At 41.3% G+C, this 13,024-nt stretch overlaps 1 protein-coding gene across 1 annotated transcript in view; it reads right to left on the bottom strand.

The window, feature by feature from the left end:
- Positions 1–12,613, bottom strand: part of OSBPL11 (oxysterol binding protein like 11) — a 79,667-nt gene extending 67,054 nt beyond the window's left edge. Inside the window, exon 1 of the mRNA XM_002758715.7 lies at positions 11,706–12,613. Coding sequence (XP_002758761.1) covers positions 11,706–11,875 — 170 coding nt within the window. The 5' untranslated portion in view covers positions 11,876–12,613. The remainder of the gene's footprint in view (positions 1–11,705) is intronic.
- Between the last annotated feature and the right edge of the window lie 411 nt (positions 12,614–13,024).

Below are 13,024 nucleotides of genomic sequence, written 5' to 3'. Positions count from 1 at the left end.
TGCAAAACCCTGTCTCAATAACAACTAAAAAAGATCCTCAAAAATCAAAATACTAAAGGTTTTGTTTTGTTCAATAGAAAACTATTATTTATCAAATTAAGTCTGAAAATAAGGGCAACATTATATTTCACATTAAAACTTTTAGAGAAAAGTAGAACTTTTTCTAGTACAAGATTTCACTAACATAGTAATATTTACTTATGTCCCATCTGCTGCTGCTTTTTTTTTTTTGAGATGGAATTTCACTCTTGCTGCCCTGGCTGGAGTACAATGGTGTCATCTTGGCTCACCACAACCTCCACCTCCCGGGTTCAAGCAATTCTCCTGCCTCAGCCTCCCTAGTAGCTGGGATGTGCCACCACACCTGGTTAATTTTATATTTTTAGTAGAGAGGGGGTTTCATCGTGTTGGTCAGGCTGGTCTCAAACTTCTGACCTCAAGTGATCCACCCACCTTGGCTTCCCAAAGTGCTGGGATTATAGGCCTGAGTCACTGCACCCAGCCAATACCTCATATACTTCTAAAATATCTTTGCAGTAGCTATTTCAACGAGACGAAGACACCACAGACCAACGGAATGAGAGATCACTAAAAAATCTCACTGCCACCACCCCCATCTGAATGTCTATTCTATCTTCGTTGATACCTCTTTGGATTTAAACAATGCCTAGTTCCAAAATATACTTGTAATAACACAGTATTTGTCCATAATAGCATAATCCATTAACTAGGAACAAAGAATGTATTCTTCCTTTAGACTTAATCTTTCTAAATTGAAAGTAAAAAGAAAAAGCAGAAAAGCATTTCACTTTCTCCTTATTAAACAGAAAAAAGCAGGTGAATGGCACAGAAGAAGCACCAGGTAATGTTCACTTTCATTCATTTATTACCTGAGTCAGGTCTTCTTTCAAAAATTTCATCTTTGTGATATAAGTAACAACAACTTCAAACATTCAGGTTTTCTCCTAAAATACTTAAAAATATTATTGAAATACTATTGAAAAAAAAGGCACAGAAAAGAAAAAGGTTTCATTTAAGAGACAAGGTCTTGCTATCTTACCCAGACTATACTTGAACTCCCGGGTTCAAGCAATCCTCCTGTGTCAGCTTCCTGAGTTGGATTCCTTATAATTGTGTTCATCATAATTTTAGCTATCAAAATATATACCTTCGAATTCCCACTGACTACTGAAACTCCCTTTGAAATTGAGCACCTCCCAATTACAAATACAAATATTCATATAATCAAATAATTCCATATCTTGAAGAGCTATAAAATCATCTGAAATTTTTAAAATATTACTTTAAAATAAACAATGTATAATCTAAATGAAACCACATCTGAGTTACCAAGAATCTAACAATTAAAAAAAAATTCAAAAGGTATAAAAGTCCTATATTTAGTATAGAATCTTCCTAATGGCTGATATTTTTTTGAGACAGAGTCTTGCTCTGTCACTCAGGCTAGAATGTAGTGGCGGAATCTCAGCTCATTACAACCTCCCAGGCTCAAGCCATCCTCCTACCTCAGCCTCCTGAGTAGGCAGAATTAGAGTCATGCACCAATATGCCTAGCTAATTGTTGTCTTTTTAGCAGAGACACAGTTTCACTACGTTAGCAAAGCTGGTCTCAAACTCCTGGCCTCAAGTGATCTGCCAGCCTCAGCCTCCCAAAATACTGGGATTTCACCATCCCAGCAACCACCAAAATGCTGTGAGCCGTTGTGCCCAGCCCTAACTGCTGATTTAAATGGAATCACTACAAACCATGATAGCAAAACAGGATAAAATCCCACTCAAAATCTTATGTTAAAATTTCACTCATAATGAGAAATTGAAACTATATGAAAACAGCATTTTTTTAACCTATCAAACTTTTAAATTTCTATCAATTTGAAAGTTATAAAAACTGTTAACAAATTATACTGATAAGGCTATTGGGAAATAGGCACTCATGGCACCATATACCCCACTCAAGAGAAATCAAACAATAAATGTCAAGATTACAAACTGACTCAGCAATTCCTCTTCTGGGTATTTTTCCCCTCAGATATATTCATAAGCTTGCAAGATGACACATGTACAAAGGTTATTGACTGCAGCATAATTTGTAATAGCAAAATGTGGGAACAAATTAAATGTCCATCAATAGAGAATTTATTAAAGGCAAAATGAACTAAATTTATCCTCCCAAAATTCTTATGTTGAAGTTTGAACTCTCATGGCATTTGGAGATAGGGCCTTTGGCAGATAATTAAGTTCAGATGAGGTCATAAGGGTGGGTTCCTCATGATATGAGATTAGTGTTAGAAGAGACACCAAGAAAGCTCTCTTGATTGTTCCTTCTCTTTCTCAACAAATCTAAACCTTTAAGCTTTTCTTAAAATACTCATAAATATTAATTACTGTAGAAGTCTGGACACAAATCACTTCATTAAACAATAATCATAGGAATTGTGCTTAGCTATGGAAGACTACAAAGATGTTCTCTTTCCTCCAAATAGTATAATTTATATCAGTAATATTTTCAGAATCAACTCGGTGGCTCATACCTGTAATCCCAGCACTTTGGGAGGCAGAGGTGGGTGGATCGCTTGAACCCAGGAGTTTGAGACCAGCCTTGGCAACACTGTGAAACCCCATCTCCAACAAAAATTTAAAAATTACCCAGTCTCCTAACCTGGTCTCAAAATAAACAAATAAATACTTATTTTTAAAGATTATTTTCAATTCTGAAAATACACACACACACACACACGCATGCACGCACGCAAGCATACCTATACCAGACAAGGTAATAGTAGAAAGAGAAGATAATAGTAATCTACAAGCCAATATAATTTGCAAATATATCCTTCAATGAACTAGTGTCTAAAGACTATGAACAAAGAAAAATAATACCGTCTTTTAAGACCATCATTGCACAAATTCACATTAAGCCCCTACACTCACGAAGTTTAGAGTTTAAAGAATCTCTATAAATATCTTTCAGACAACTCTGTAGCAAAAAACAAAATACCACCTGGCCAGGCGAGGTGGCTCATGCCTGTAATCCCGACACTTTGGTAGGCCAAGGAAGGTGGATCACCAGAGGTCAGAAGTTTGAGACCAGCCTGGTCAACATGGTGAGATCCTGATCTCTATTTTTAAATTAAAAAAAAAAAAACTTTTAAAAAATGATTTTGTACAATGTAAAGCTTAACTCAGATTGAGGCAGCTGGCAATTCCTCAATAACTACCTGGTGAAGGCTGACAATTTATGTAATTCAAAAGCAAAATCATAAGAATTTTAGCCTGATAGATAATTTCCTCCAGGCTAAATTTTATGTGATTTATCCAAAAAGGAGTAAAAAGATTAACTGGCATATTTCAACCTTAATCTATTTGATTAGTTCTGAAACAGCAGAACTTCTATGGAAAATACGAAGTCAAATAAGCTATTTTTAGATATGTAGTGCAAAAATGTAAGGAAATGAAGAAATCAGGACATACTATAATAAACCACATCTTGCTCCTCAAGGCTTGGTATACTTCATTAGATTTTGGAACAACATTTTATAGTTTTCAGTTACATGCCTAAAACCATCTTTCTCTTGTTTTTACCAGCATCTATAGTGGATTTCAGATACAGAAAACAAAAACTAGAGTATAGAAATATATATATCAATTTTCCTTTAACCTCTGCAGAGAAAGAAAAAGCAAACATTTATGACTTTTTCTTCAAATCAATTCAAAAGAAGAGGTAAAATCTCTAAAATTGTAAACAGTTATTTATCTTTCGGCCAATCTCCTTTTCCCATTTGCAAACAGGCACTTTTCCTTATAATAGTATTGACAGTGGGAGAAACCACAAAATTATTGTGGTCTGACCACAAAAATTATTTCTATACTATACATTTGCAGACTTTTAACACATTAAGCATAACTATCTGCTAATGAGGAAAAGAGATTTATCTGTTAATACGGTTAGCTAGTGAGGAGGTCAAAATTAAAAAAAAAGCAGGCCCATCAAACACCCTGGTTTGTCTTTCAGTTCCTCTTTTGAATAGTTCCCTTCTGCCCATTTTAATAAGCAGGTGGCATATTTGCAGATTTGTGAATTTCTCTATAAGCTGACATGAAGAATATAAAAATAATGAAAACATGTACATTTTATAAACTGTGAATATTCACTATGAAAATGGGAAGATCCAGAATTCAGAATTTGTCTATAAATGGTAAAGAAAGCTCACATCGTACAAATATAAATTACTCTGGAAACAAAAAAATTTAAGGCTAATCTAATACGTTCTTAAATTTAATTTTTCAAAAGGGCTGGCTGTGGTGGCTCATGCTTGTAATCCCAGCACTTTGGGAGGCCAAGGCAGGCAGATCACTTAAGGTCAGGAGTTTGAGACCAGCCTGGCCAACATAGTGAAACCCCTTCTCTACTAAAAATATAAAAATTAGCCGGGTGTGGTGACACATGCCTGTGATCCTAGCTACTCAGGAAGCTGAGGCGGGAGAATCACTTGAACTTGAACCTGGGAGGCAGAGGTTGTAGGGAGCTGAGATTCGCCACCTCATTCCAACCTGGGCAAGAGAGCAAGACTTTGATTTAAAATTTTTCTTTTTTTAAAAAGGTCATCCTGAGATTATTTTGCAAATGCCACTGATGTCCTTCCTTTTCTTGATTATTCTGAAGATCCTCCCAAAATAAGCCTTAGAATTCCTACTTACACTGTTTTGTGTGTGCACATTAATTTGACATTAACTTACAGTACTTTAGACATAGCAGAGCCTCAAAAATATTTGTTACATAAGTTAGAACACCAGTAAACCATAAAACCAACCATGTACCAAACTAGTTATTATCAGTAATTATTCATTCCTTTTAGAGAGTTTATCTGCCTTTACTACGTCTACGTAAATATGTAGAAATAAAGTTCTTCCACTTACTAGCTACATAACCTTGGCTACATGCAATATATAACTACATATAATATATTGTCTAAGTCTATACTGTCATTGAGTCTTTTGTTTCCTTCCACTGCAAAATAGGGATAATAATGCCCTACCTTCCTCTGGAGTTGTGAGGATTAAATGCAATAATAGAAGTGAAAACATTCTGGATACCATAAAGACAATTTCTACATTTCCAATACCCCATATCTCTGAAGATTTGCTAGATAAGACACTTAAACATTCTGACAATTTTGGGAGGCCAAGGTGGGAAGATTGCCAGAGTCAGGAATTCAGGTCAACATAGTGAGACCCTGTCTCAATTTAAAAATAAAAATATTAGCCGGGCATGGTGACTCATGCCTGTAATCCCAGCAGTTTGGGAGGCTGAGGCGGGTGGATCACCTGAGGTCAGTTCAAGACCAGCCTGATGAAGATGAAGAAACCCTGTCTCTATAAAAATTCAAAATTAGCAAGTTGTGGTGGCACATGCCTATAATCTCAGCTGCTCAGGAGGCCGAGGCAAGATAATTGCTTGAACCCGGGAGGTGGAGGTTGTGTTGAGCTGAGATCACGCCATTGCACTCCAGCCTGGGCAACAAGAGTGAAACTCACAAAAAAAAATTCATTAATAAAATTAAAGAAAAGAAAGTGAAAAGACACCCACAGTACGGGAGAAAATATCTTCAAATCATTTATCTAATAGAGTTAATTGTATACAGAATTAAAAAGATTAAAAAACCCAATTTTAAAATGAGCAAAAGGGCTGGCCATGGTGGCTCACGCTTGTAATCTCAGCACTTTGGGAGGCCGAGACAGGTGGATCATGAGGTCAAGAGATCAAGACCATTCTGGCCAACATGGTGAAACCCCATCTCTACTAAAAATACAAAAACTAGCTGGAAGTGGTGGCACGTGCCTGCAATCCCAGCTACTTGGGAGGCTGAGGCAGGAGAATCATTTGAACCCAGGAGGCGGAGGTTGCCATGAGCCGAGAAGATGCCATTGCACTCCAGCCTGGGCAACAAGAATGAGACTCCACCTCAAAATAAATATAAATAAATAAAATGAGCAACAGATCTGAATAGACATTTCTCCATAGATGGTATTCAAATGACCAATAATTACATGAAAAGATGTTCAATATCATTAGTCATCAGAGAAATGTAAATGAAAACCACAGTGAGACACCATTTACCCACACCCACTAGCATGGCTAAAACTAAGAAGTCAGACAATAACAAGTGATCGTAAGGATGTGAAAAAATTACAACCTTTCTGTCAGGGGCATTTGAACCAGAGCAACTCCATCTTGAGTGAGGGCTGGGAAAATGAGGCTGGGACTTGCTGGGCTGCATTCCCGGAAAGGTATTCCTAGCTTCTAGATGTTTATGATTAAGGGAACAGATTGATAACGTTTACGAAACAGACTCAGATTTGCGAGTGTCCTGTATCACTATATCTTGAGAACAAAGGCATTCCTAATTTTGCTTTAAAGATAATAATATTGATCCTTGCAAAAGGTAGTAATTAAGAAAATTAATCCTATATCACAAACCACTGTAGCAAAGCACATCTCCCCATGATCTTTTTTAATCCTAAACACATGAGCACTGTACCTAGGATGGATGCGTTCCTCCTCTTACTTTTGGGAACACCCTACTGTCTATGGAGTAACTGTTCTTTCACCACTTGACTTTTTTTTGTTGCTGAGAAAGAGTCTCACTCTGTGGCCCAAGCAATTCTTGTGCCATAGCTTCCCAAGCAGCTGGGACTCTCGCACCACCATGCCTGGTTAATTTTTGTATTTTTTGTATAAATGGGGTTTCGCCATGTTGCCCAGGCTGGTCTTGAACTCCTGGCCCTCAAGTGATCCACCTGCCTGGGCCTCCCACCTGCCTTGGCCTTCCAAAGTGCTAGGATTACAGGAGTGAGCCATCATGCCTGGCTACCTCTTTACTTTCTTAATAAACTTGTTTTTGTTTCGCACTTCAGACTCTCCCTGAATTCCCTCTTGCATGAGATCCAAGAACACTCTCTTCAGGTCTAGATTGGAATGAAACTTGAAAACATTATGCTAATTAAATCCCTAAGTCTGCAAAGCCAAAGCCAAGGTTCTGAAGAAGGTTTTCCCTAAATTTCAACCCCTCCATAAGACAAAATGGAGACAGCAGCAAAGTATAGATATTAGAGTTAAAAGTACTGACGGGATACCTAATAGAAATGTTCAGGTAGGCAGGTGGAGTTCCAGAGAGAGGTTTCCTGACTCAAGAACTTATTATTAGCTGAGGCTATGGAAGAGAATGACACAAATGGAAAGCACGTAGCATAAGAAAAAACATTGGAATATCACACCAGCCTTCAAAGAAAAGCGTTAACCACTGGAACTAAGAAAGGAATAGTCAAATGAGTAAAAGGGAACCAAGAGAAAGTAGTGTCAAAAAACATTAAGATAGGCTGGGTGTAGTGGCTCATGCCTGTAATCCCAGCACTTTGGGAAGCCGAGGCGGGCAGATTGCCTGAGATCAGGAATTCAAGACCAGACTGGCCAACATGGCGACATCCTGTCTATACATTAAAAAAAAAAAAAATTTTTTTTTAAATTAGCTGGACATGATGGCACATGCCTGTAGTCTCAGCTACTTGGGAGGCGAGACAGGAGAATCACTTGAACCTGGCAGACAGAGGTTGCAGTGAGATGAGATCGCGCCATTGCACTCCAGCCCAGGTGACAGAAACTCTGTCTCAAAAAAAAGAGCTTAAAATAATACTTTTTTTTTTTGACTTGGAGTCTCGCTCTGTCACCCAGGCTGGAGTGCAGTGGTGCAATCTCGGCTCATTGCAAACTCTGCCTCCTGGGTTCAAGCAATTCTCCTGCCTCAGCCTCCCAAGTAAGTGGGAGTATAGGCACCCACCACTATGCCCAGCTAACATATTTGTAATTTTAGTAGAGATGGGTTTCACCATGTTGTCCAGACTGGTCTTGAACTCCTGACCTAAGGTGATCCACCCACCTTGGCCTCCCAAAGTGCTGGGATTACAGACATGAGTCACCATGCCCTGCCAAAATTAAAATAATTCCAACAGCATATACTTATGTATAGTAGTAAGTTGGACTAATATACTAAAATCACTTTTCACTCAGATTCTTTGGTGAGGACAGGGCCAACTGCCAGAAGTTGGGCAATAAATGAGAAGGAAATGGAGGCAGTGAGTATAAACTGCTTTCAAGAAGGAAAGATTAGTTTTTGTTATCGTTGTTGTTTTGTTTTTAAACTGTAGGAACTGAAGGCCGCACACCATGGCTCATACCTGTAATCCTAGCACTTTGGGAGGCCAGGGCAGATAGATCACCTGAGGTCAGGAGTTCAAAACTAGCCTGGTGAACATGATGAAACCTTGTCTTTACTGAAAATACAAAAATTGGCCCGGGCGCAGTGGCTCACACCAGTAATTCCAGCACCGTGGGAATTACTGAGGCTGAGGCAGGCAGATACCCGGGTCAAGAGATTGAGACCATCCTAGCCAACATGGTGAAACCCCATCTCTACTAAAAATACAAAAACTAGCTTTGTGCGCTGGCACGTCTGTAGTCCCAGCTACTTGGGAGGCTGGGGGAGGAGAATCGCTTGAACCTGGGAGGCAGAGATTGCAGTGAGCTGAGGTCATGCCACTGCACTCCAGCCTGGTGATGAAGCAAGACTCCGACTAAAAAAAAAAAACACAAAAAAAACCAAAATAAACAAAAATTAGCCAGGCATGGTGGTGAGTGCCTGTTATCTCAGCAACTCAGGAGGCTGAGGCAGGGGTAACGCTTGAACCCAGTGGGGTGAAGTTTTCAGTGAGCCAAGATCACATCACTTCACAGTAGCCTGGGCGAAAGAGCAAGTCCCAATCAATCAATCAATCAATCAATCAATCAAGTCTAGTGACTGAGTCTCAAGGGAAAAAACCAAGAAGAGGAAGCAATACAGGACAATAGGGAAAACTGCTTATGACATAGAGGACAACTAGAGAAAGTAGACTGAGAGCCACATTGAAAGATTAGCCTTGGACAAGTCACATTAAAATAAAAAGATATGCTGGGATGTAAATGCAGTCATCATACCTTATTTATCTTCATTATTTAAGAAAAATTCCACATAACTGAATTTTCCAGACACTTAAGCATTTTTTTTTTTGAGACGGCGTTTCGCTCTCGTTACCCAGGCTGGAGTGCAATGGCGCGATCTCGGCTCACTGCAACCTCCGCCTCCTGGGTTCAGGCAATTCTCCTGCCTCAGCCTCCTGAGTAGCTGGGATTACAGGCACGTGCCACCATGCCCAGCTAATTTTTGTATTTTTAGTAGAGACGAGGTTTCACCATGTTGACCAGGATGGTCTCGATCTCTTGACCTCGTGATCCACCTGCCTCGGCCTCCCAAAGTGCCGGGATTACAGGCGTGAGCTATCGCACCCGGCCCAGTTCTCTGCCTCTTAAACAGAGAGTGCTTTCCTGGACGACTTAAGGTCATTATGACCATGATTATTGTACTAGGAAGTAATGTACCTGAGTCTACATGTTAATTTTTCAAATCTTCCTTGGATGCCCTACATTGTCAGTTGCCATTTCCTCTGTTACATTTCCCCTAAAAACCTTTCTCACTTGTGCTTTCAACAGATTCTAGTATGAAATCATGGCCAGCTGTAGCTGCTCAAGCCTGTAAGCCCAGCACTTTGGGAGGCTGAGATGGGAGAATTGTTTGAGTCTAGGAGTTCAAAACCAGCCTGAGCAATATAGTCAGACCTCATCTCTACAAAAAGTTTTTAAAAAATAAAAAATTACATAACCATTAAATAAGGCCCTAAAGGCCAGGTGTGGTGGCTCATGTCCCAATTCCAACACTGTGGGAAGCCAAGGTGGGCAGAGATCCCTTGAGGTCAGGAATTCAAAATCGGCCTGACCAACATAGTGCAACCTCATCTCTACTAAAAATACAAAAATTAGCTGGGCTTGGTGGCAAGTGCCTAAAATTCCAGCTACTTGAGGCATGAGAATCGCTCGAACCTAGGAGGTGGAGGTTGCAGTGAGCCAAGATCTGGCCACTGCACTCCAGCCTAGGCAACAGAGATTCTGTCTCAAAATAATAATAATAATAGTAATAATGCCCTAAGTAAGGGACTAAGGAATAATGGGGGTCCAGATATAAGTATATTAGTAAAGTGCATGGCTTTATGACAACTCTCCCCAGTGCTAAGAAGTCTATTTCACTTTTCAATTTAATTGAGGCTGGGTTTCAGAGCATCAGTATCAGAAGACTGACCTCTGACTACTAGGAATTTCTTTATCTTGCTTCCTTAGGTGCTATCAAAATACATCTCTCAAGTAATTGATAATCTTATATAATCAGTCTTAAGCCACACACACACAAATCATGCTGATTCCAAAAGTGAGCTTAGGAGATCTCACAGAAACTGAATATATTTTCTTATCCTATAGTCATTTACCAATAAAAAGTTAGTATTTTCTGGCCAGGTGCAGTGGCTCACGCCTGTAATCCCAACACTTTGGGAAGCAGAGGAAGGCTGATCACTTGAGGTCAGGAGTTAGAGACCAGCCTGGCCAACATGGTAAAACCCTGTCGCTACTAAAAGTACAAAAATTAGCCAGGCATAGTGGCACATGCCTGTAATCCCAGCTACTCAGGAGGCTGAGACACAAGAATGGCTTGAATCTGGGAGGTGGAAGTTGCAGTGAGCCGAGATCCTGCCACCACACTAAAGTCTGGGTGACAGAGCCATATTCGTCTCAAAAAAAGTTATAATCTTCTACATTTCACTTCTACATTTCACTGTATGTTAATACAGTCATGCATATTTCATACATATGAATATTATTTGTGATAAATGTATATCCCTCACAAAAATCTTGGCTTTAACCCCTTCCAAGTTTCATGCAAATTTCACAAGCACAAATAAGCACGAGGGCTAAAAGGACTACAGTTAGGCATATAAGAGTCAATCAAAACTTAGGAATTCATCCCTTTAGTTCCAATAGGATGGGATGTGCTGGTTTATTTCATTCATTCTTAAGGTTCTGGTTAGTTCTTTCTCCCTACACTTTATGTATTAAAAAAAACAAAAACAAAACTTGTTGCCTCTCCAGGACTGTCTTCCTGTTCCCTAAGTTTTTTATTCATGTTCATGAAAAATTAACAAACGTAGAATTTCTCATCAAGACAGAGAGCACTGAAGTGGCCTGAGCAAAGCAAACTGAAACATCTCCAGGCTCAGGTTTAGTTAATCAGAGGCATTAGGAGCTCTACCTTTGTCCTTGGAATCTTTTCTGATTGAGTTACTCCAACCTCTGGGCAAGTAAGTTTTGAGCACCAGAATTTGCTAGCCTCTCCTCTCGAGAAAGCTGAGTTAAACAGTTCCTGCCCTCGCAGTCCATCATAGAAGGCTGGCTGGTAAATAAATTGCAACACAGGCAAAAGCAGAAGTGATTACAGAATTAAATCAGAGGAAGCACTGACTCTCTGGTTGTAGAGGAAGTTTAGGGATACATTTCTGTATTCCTCAAAAGGCCCTCAATAAATACCTGTTGAATGAACAAATGAATGGATTGAATCTTTTAGGTAAGATCCCAGATCCAAACCAGATTTATCAGTTGCTTCTGGAAGCCAGTGAAAAAACTTCATCTTTCAATAATTGCGGGATGCAGCCTCCGACATATTCACCCCTACCTCCTCCTCAGGAAATAATTTTTGGAGAAAGGACCATACCTGTACTGCCAGCCTTTTGCACTGCCACCACGGCTGCTACTGCTGCTGCTGCTGATTCCACCTCCACAGCTGCTGTTCTTGTTATTCGGGGTCACCGCTGTGGCCAGGCCCTCCAGCTTTCCTTCGCTCTCCGAGACTTTCATTGTGGACACTGGCTCACCCCCCTGCATCTTAACGCCTAAGTCCACTTGCCCTTCTTGAGCGAGAGAGAACAATTCTGTAGTCTCGTAGGTGACTTTTTTTTTTTTTAAGATTTGATCTGATTATGATCCCGGTTGCTAAATCAGACGGCGGCTGGAGTGGGACTGTCAAATGGTCCAGAAAAGGAAGATACACATTTCCACTGAAGTTAAACTTTTAAGAGGGAAGGGGAAGCGACGAAGACAGATATCCTTCAGATATGTCTTTCTCCTTTCTGACAAAAGCAAGGAGGAAGAATCATCCGGCGAGAGGACTTAGGTGACATACTCGAAAGAGAAGGAGCGCGGTGAGGTCGCAGATTCTGTAGCCAACACTGCTGGGAAAAGGACGAAGCGCCACGGACAGGGGACCCGCGGCCTAACCTCGGGGCTGACCCGCCGCGCTCCCTCTTCTCCTCCGGCCAGTCCTCAGGCAGCGGGTCCCATCAAGCCCGCACGGCGGTTCCCGCCGCAGCCCCCAGTATACAGCCTGGGCCGGCGAACGCAGTCCAGGAGGAGGTTCGGGGAAGGAGGCCGCTGGGGGCAGGACGCCGGCTCCCGGGGCCGCCTCTCCCAGGGCCAGAGGCGAGCCACTCGGGGCAACTTCCTCCTATGCCCCTGGCCCGGGGCTCTCGACCCGGTTTCCGGCAGCCGGTGAGTCTCTCGCGCTCTCTCCAGATCCAAGCGTGAACGTCAGGGCCGCCACCGCCGCCCCACCCACAGCCCCACAGTGGGTCATCCACCCTCCTGCTCCTTCCCCGCCTTCCCTTCCGGAGTAGCGTGAGCTCACTTCCCTCACTGCCGAAGCGCCTGGCGCCATCTTGGATCAGGGCATCTGGTCCCTGGAGGGGGCGGAGCCTCCGGGAGATGGTAATTGGACGACTGGCTGACGGGCGAGGAAGGGAAATGGAGCGGGCCGCAGGGGAACGAGGAACCCTGACAGTGAAGGAGGAAGAGACAAAGGAGCCATACAGAGAGCGACTTTCTGGTGTGTGACTACGGGCCTTCCTAACCACGTCCTCGCCTTCCGCTTGAGGGCCCGTTTCAAGCATTTTAGGAAGAAAGCTCAACAAAGATAAGAAAGTACAAGAACGAAGCAAACATCTGTACCTTTTAGTCATTTGGGGGTAGACTGGGGGG

The sequence above is a fragment of the Callithrix jacchus genome, chromosome 15 (genome assembly GCF_049354715.1).
Source record: "Callithrix jacchus isolate 240 chromosome 15, calJac240_pri, whole genome shotgun sequence".
NCBI classification, from domain to species: domain Eukaryota; kingdom Metazoa; phylum Chordata; class Mammalia; order Primates; family Cebidae; genus Callithrix; species Callithrix jacchus.
This window is presented reverse-complemented; position numbering and strand designations above follow the sequence as displayed.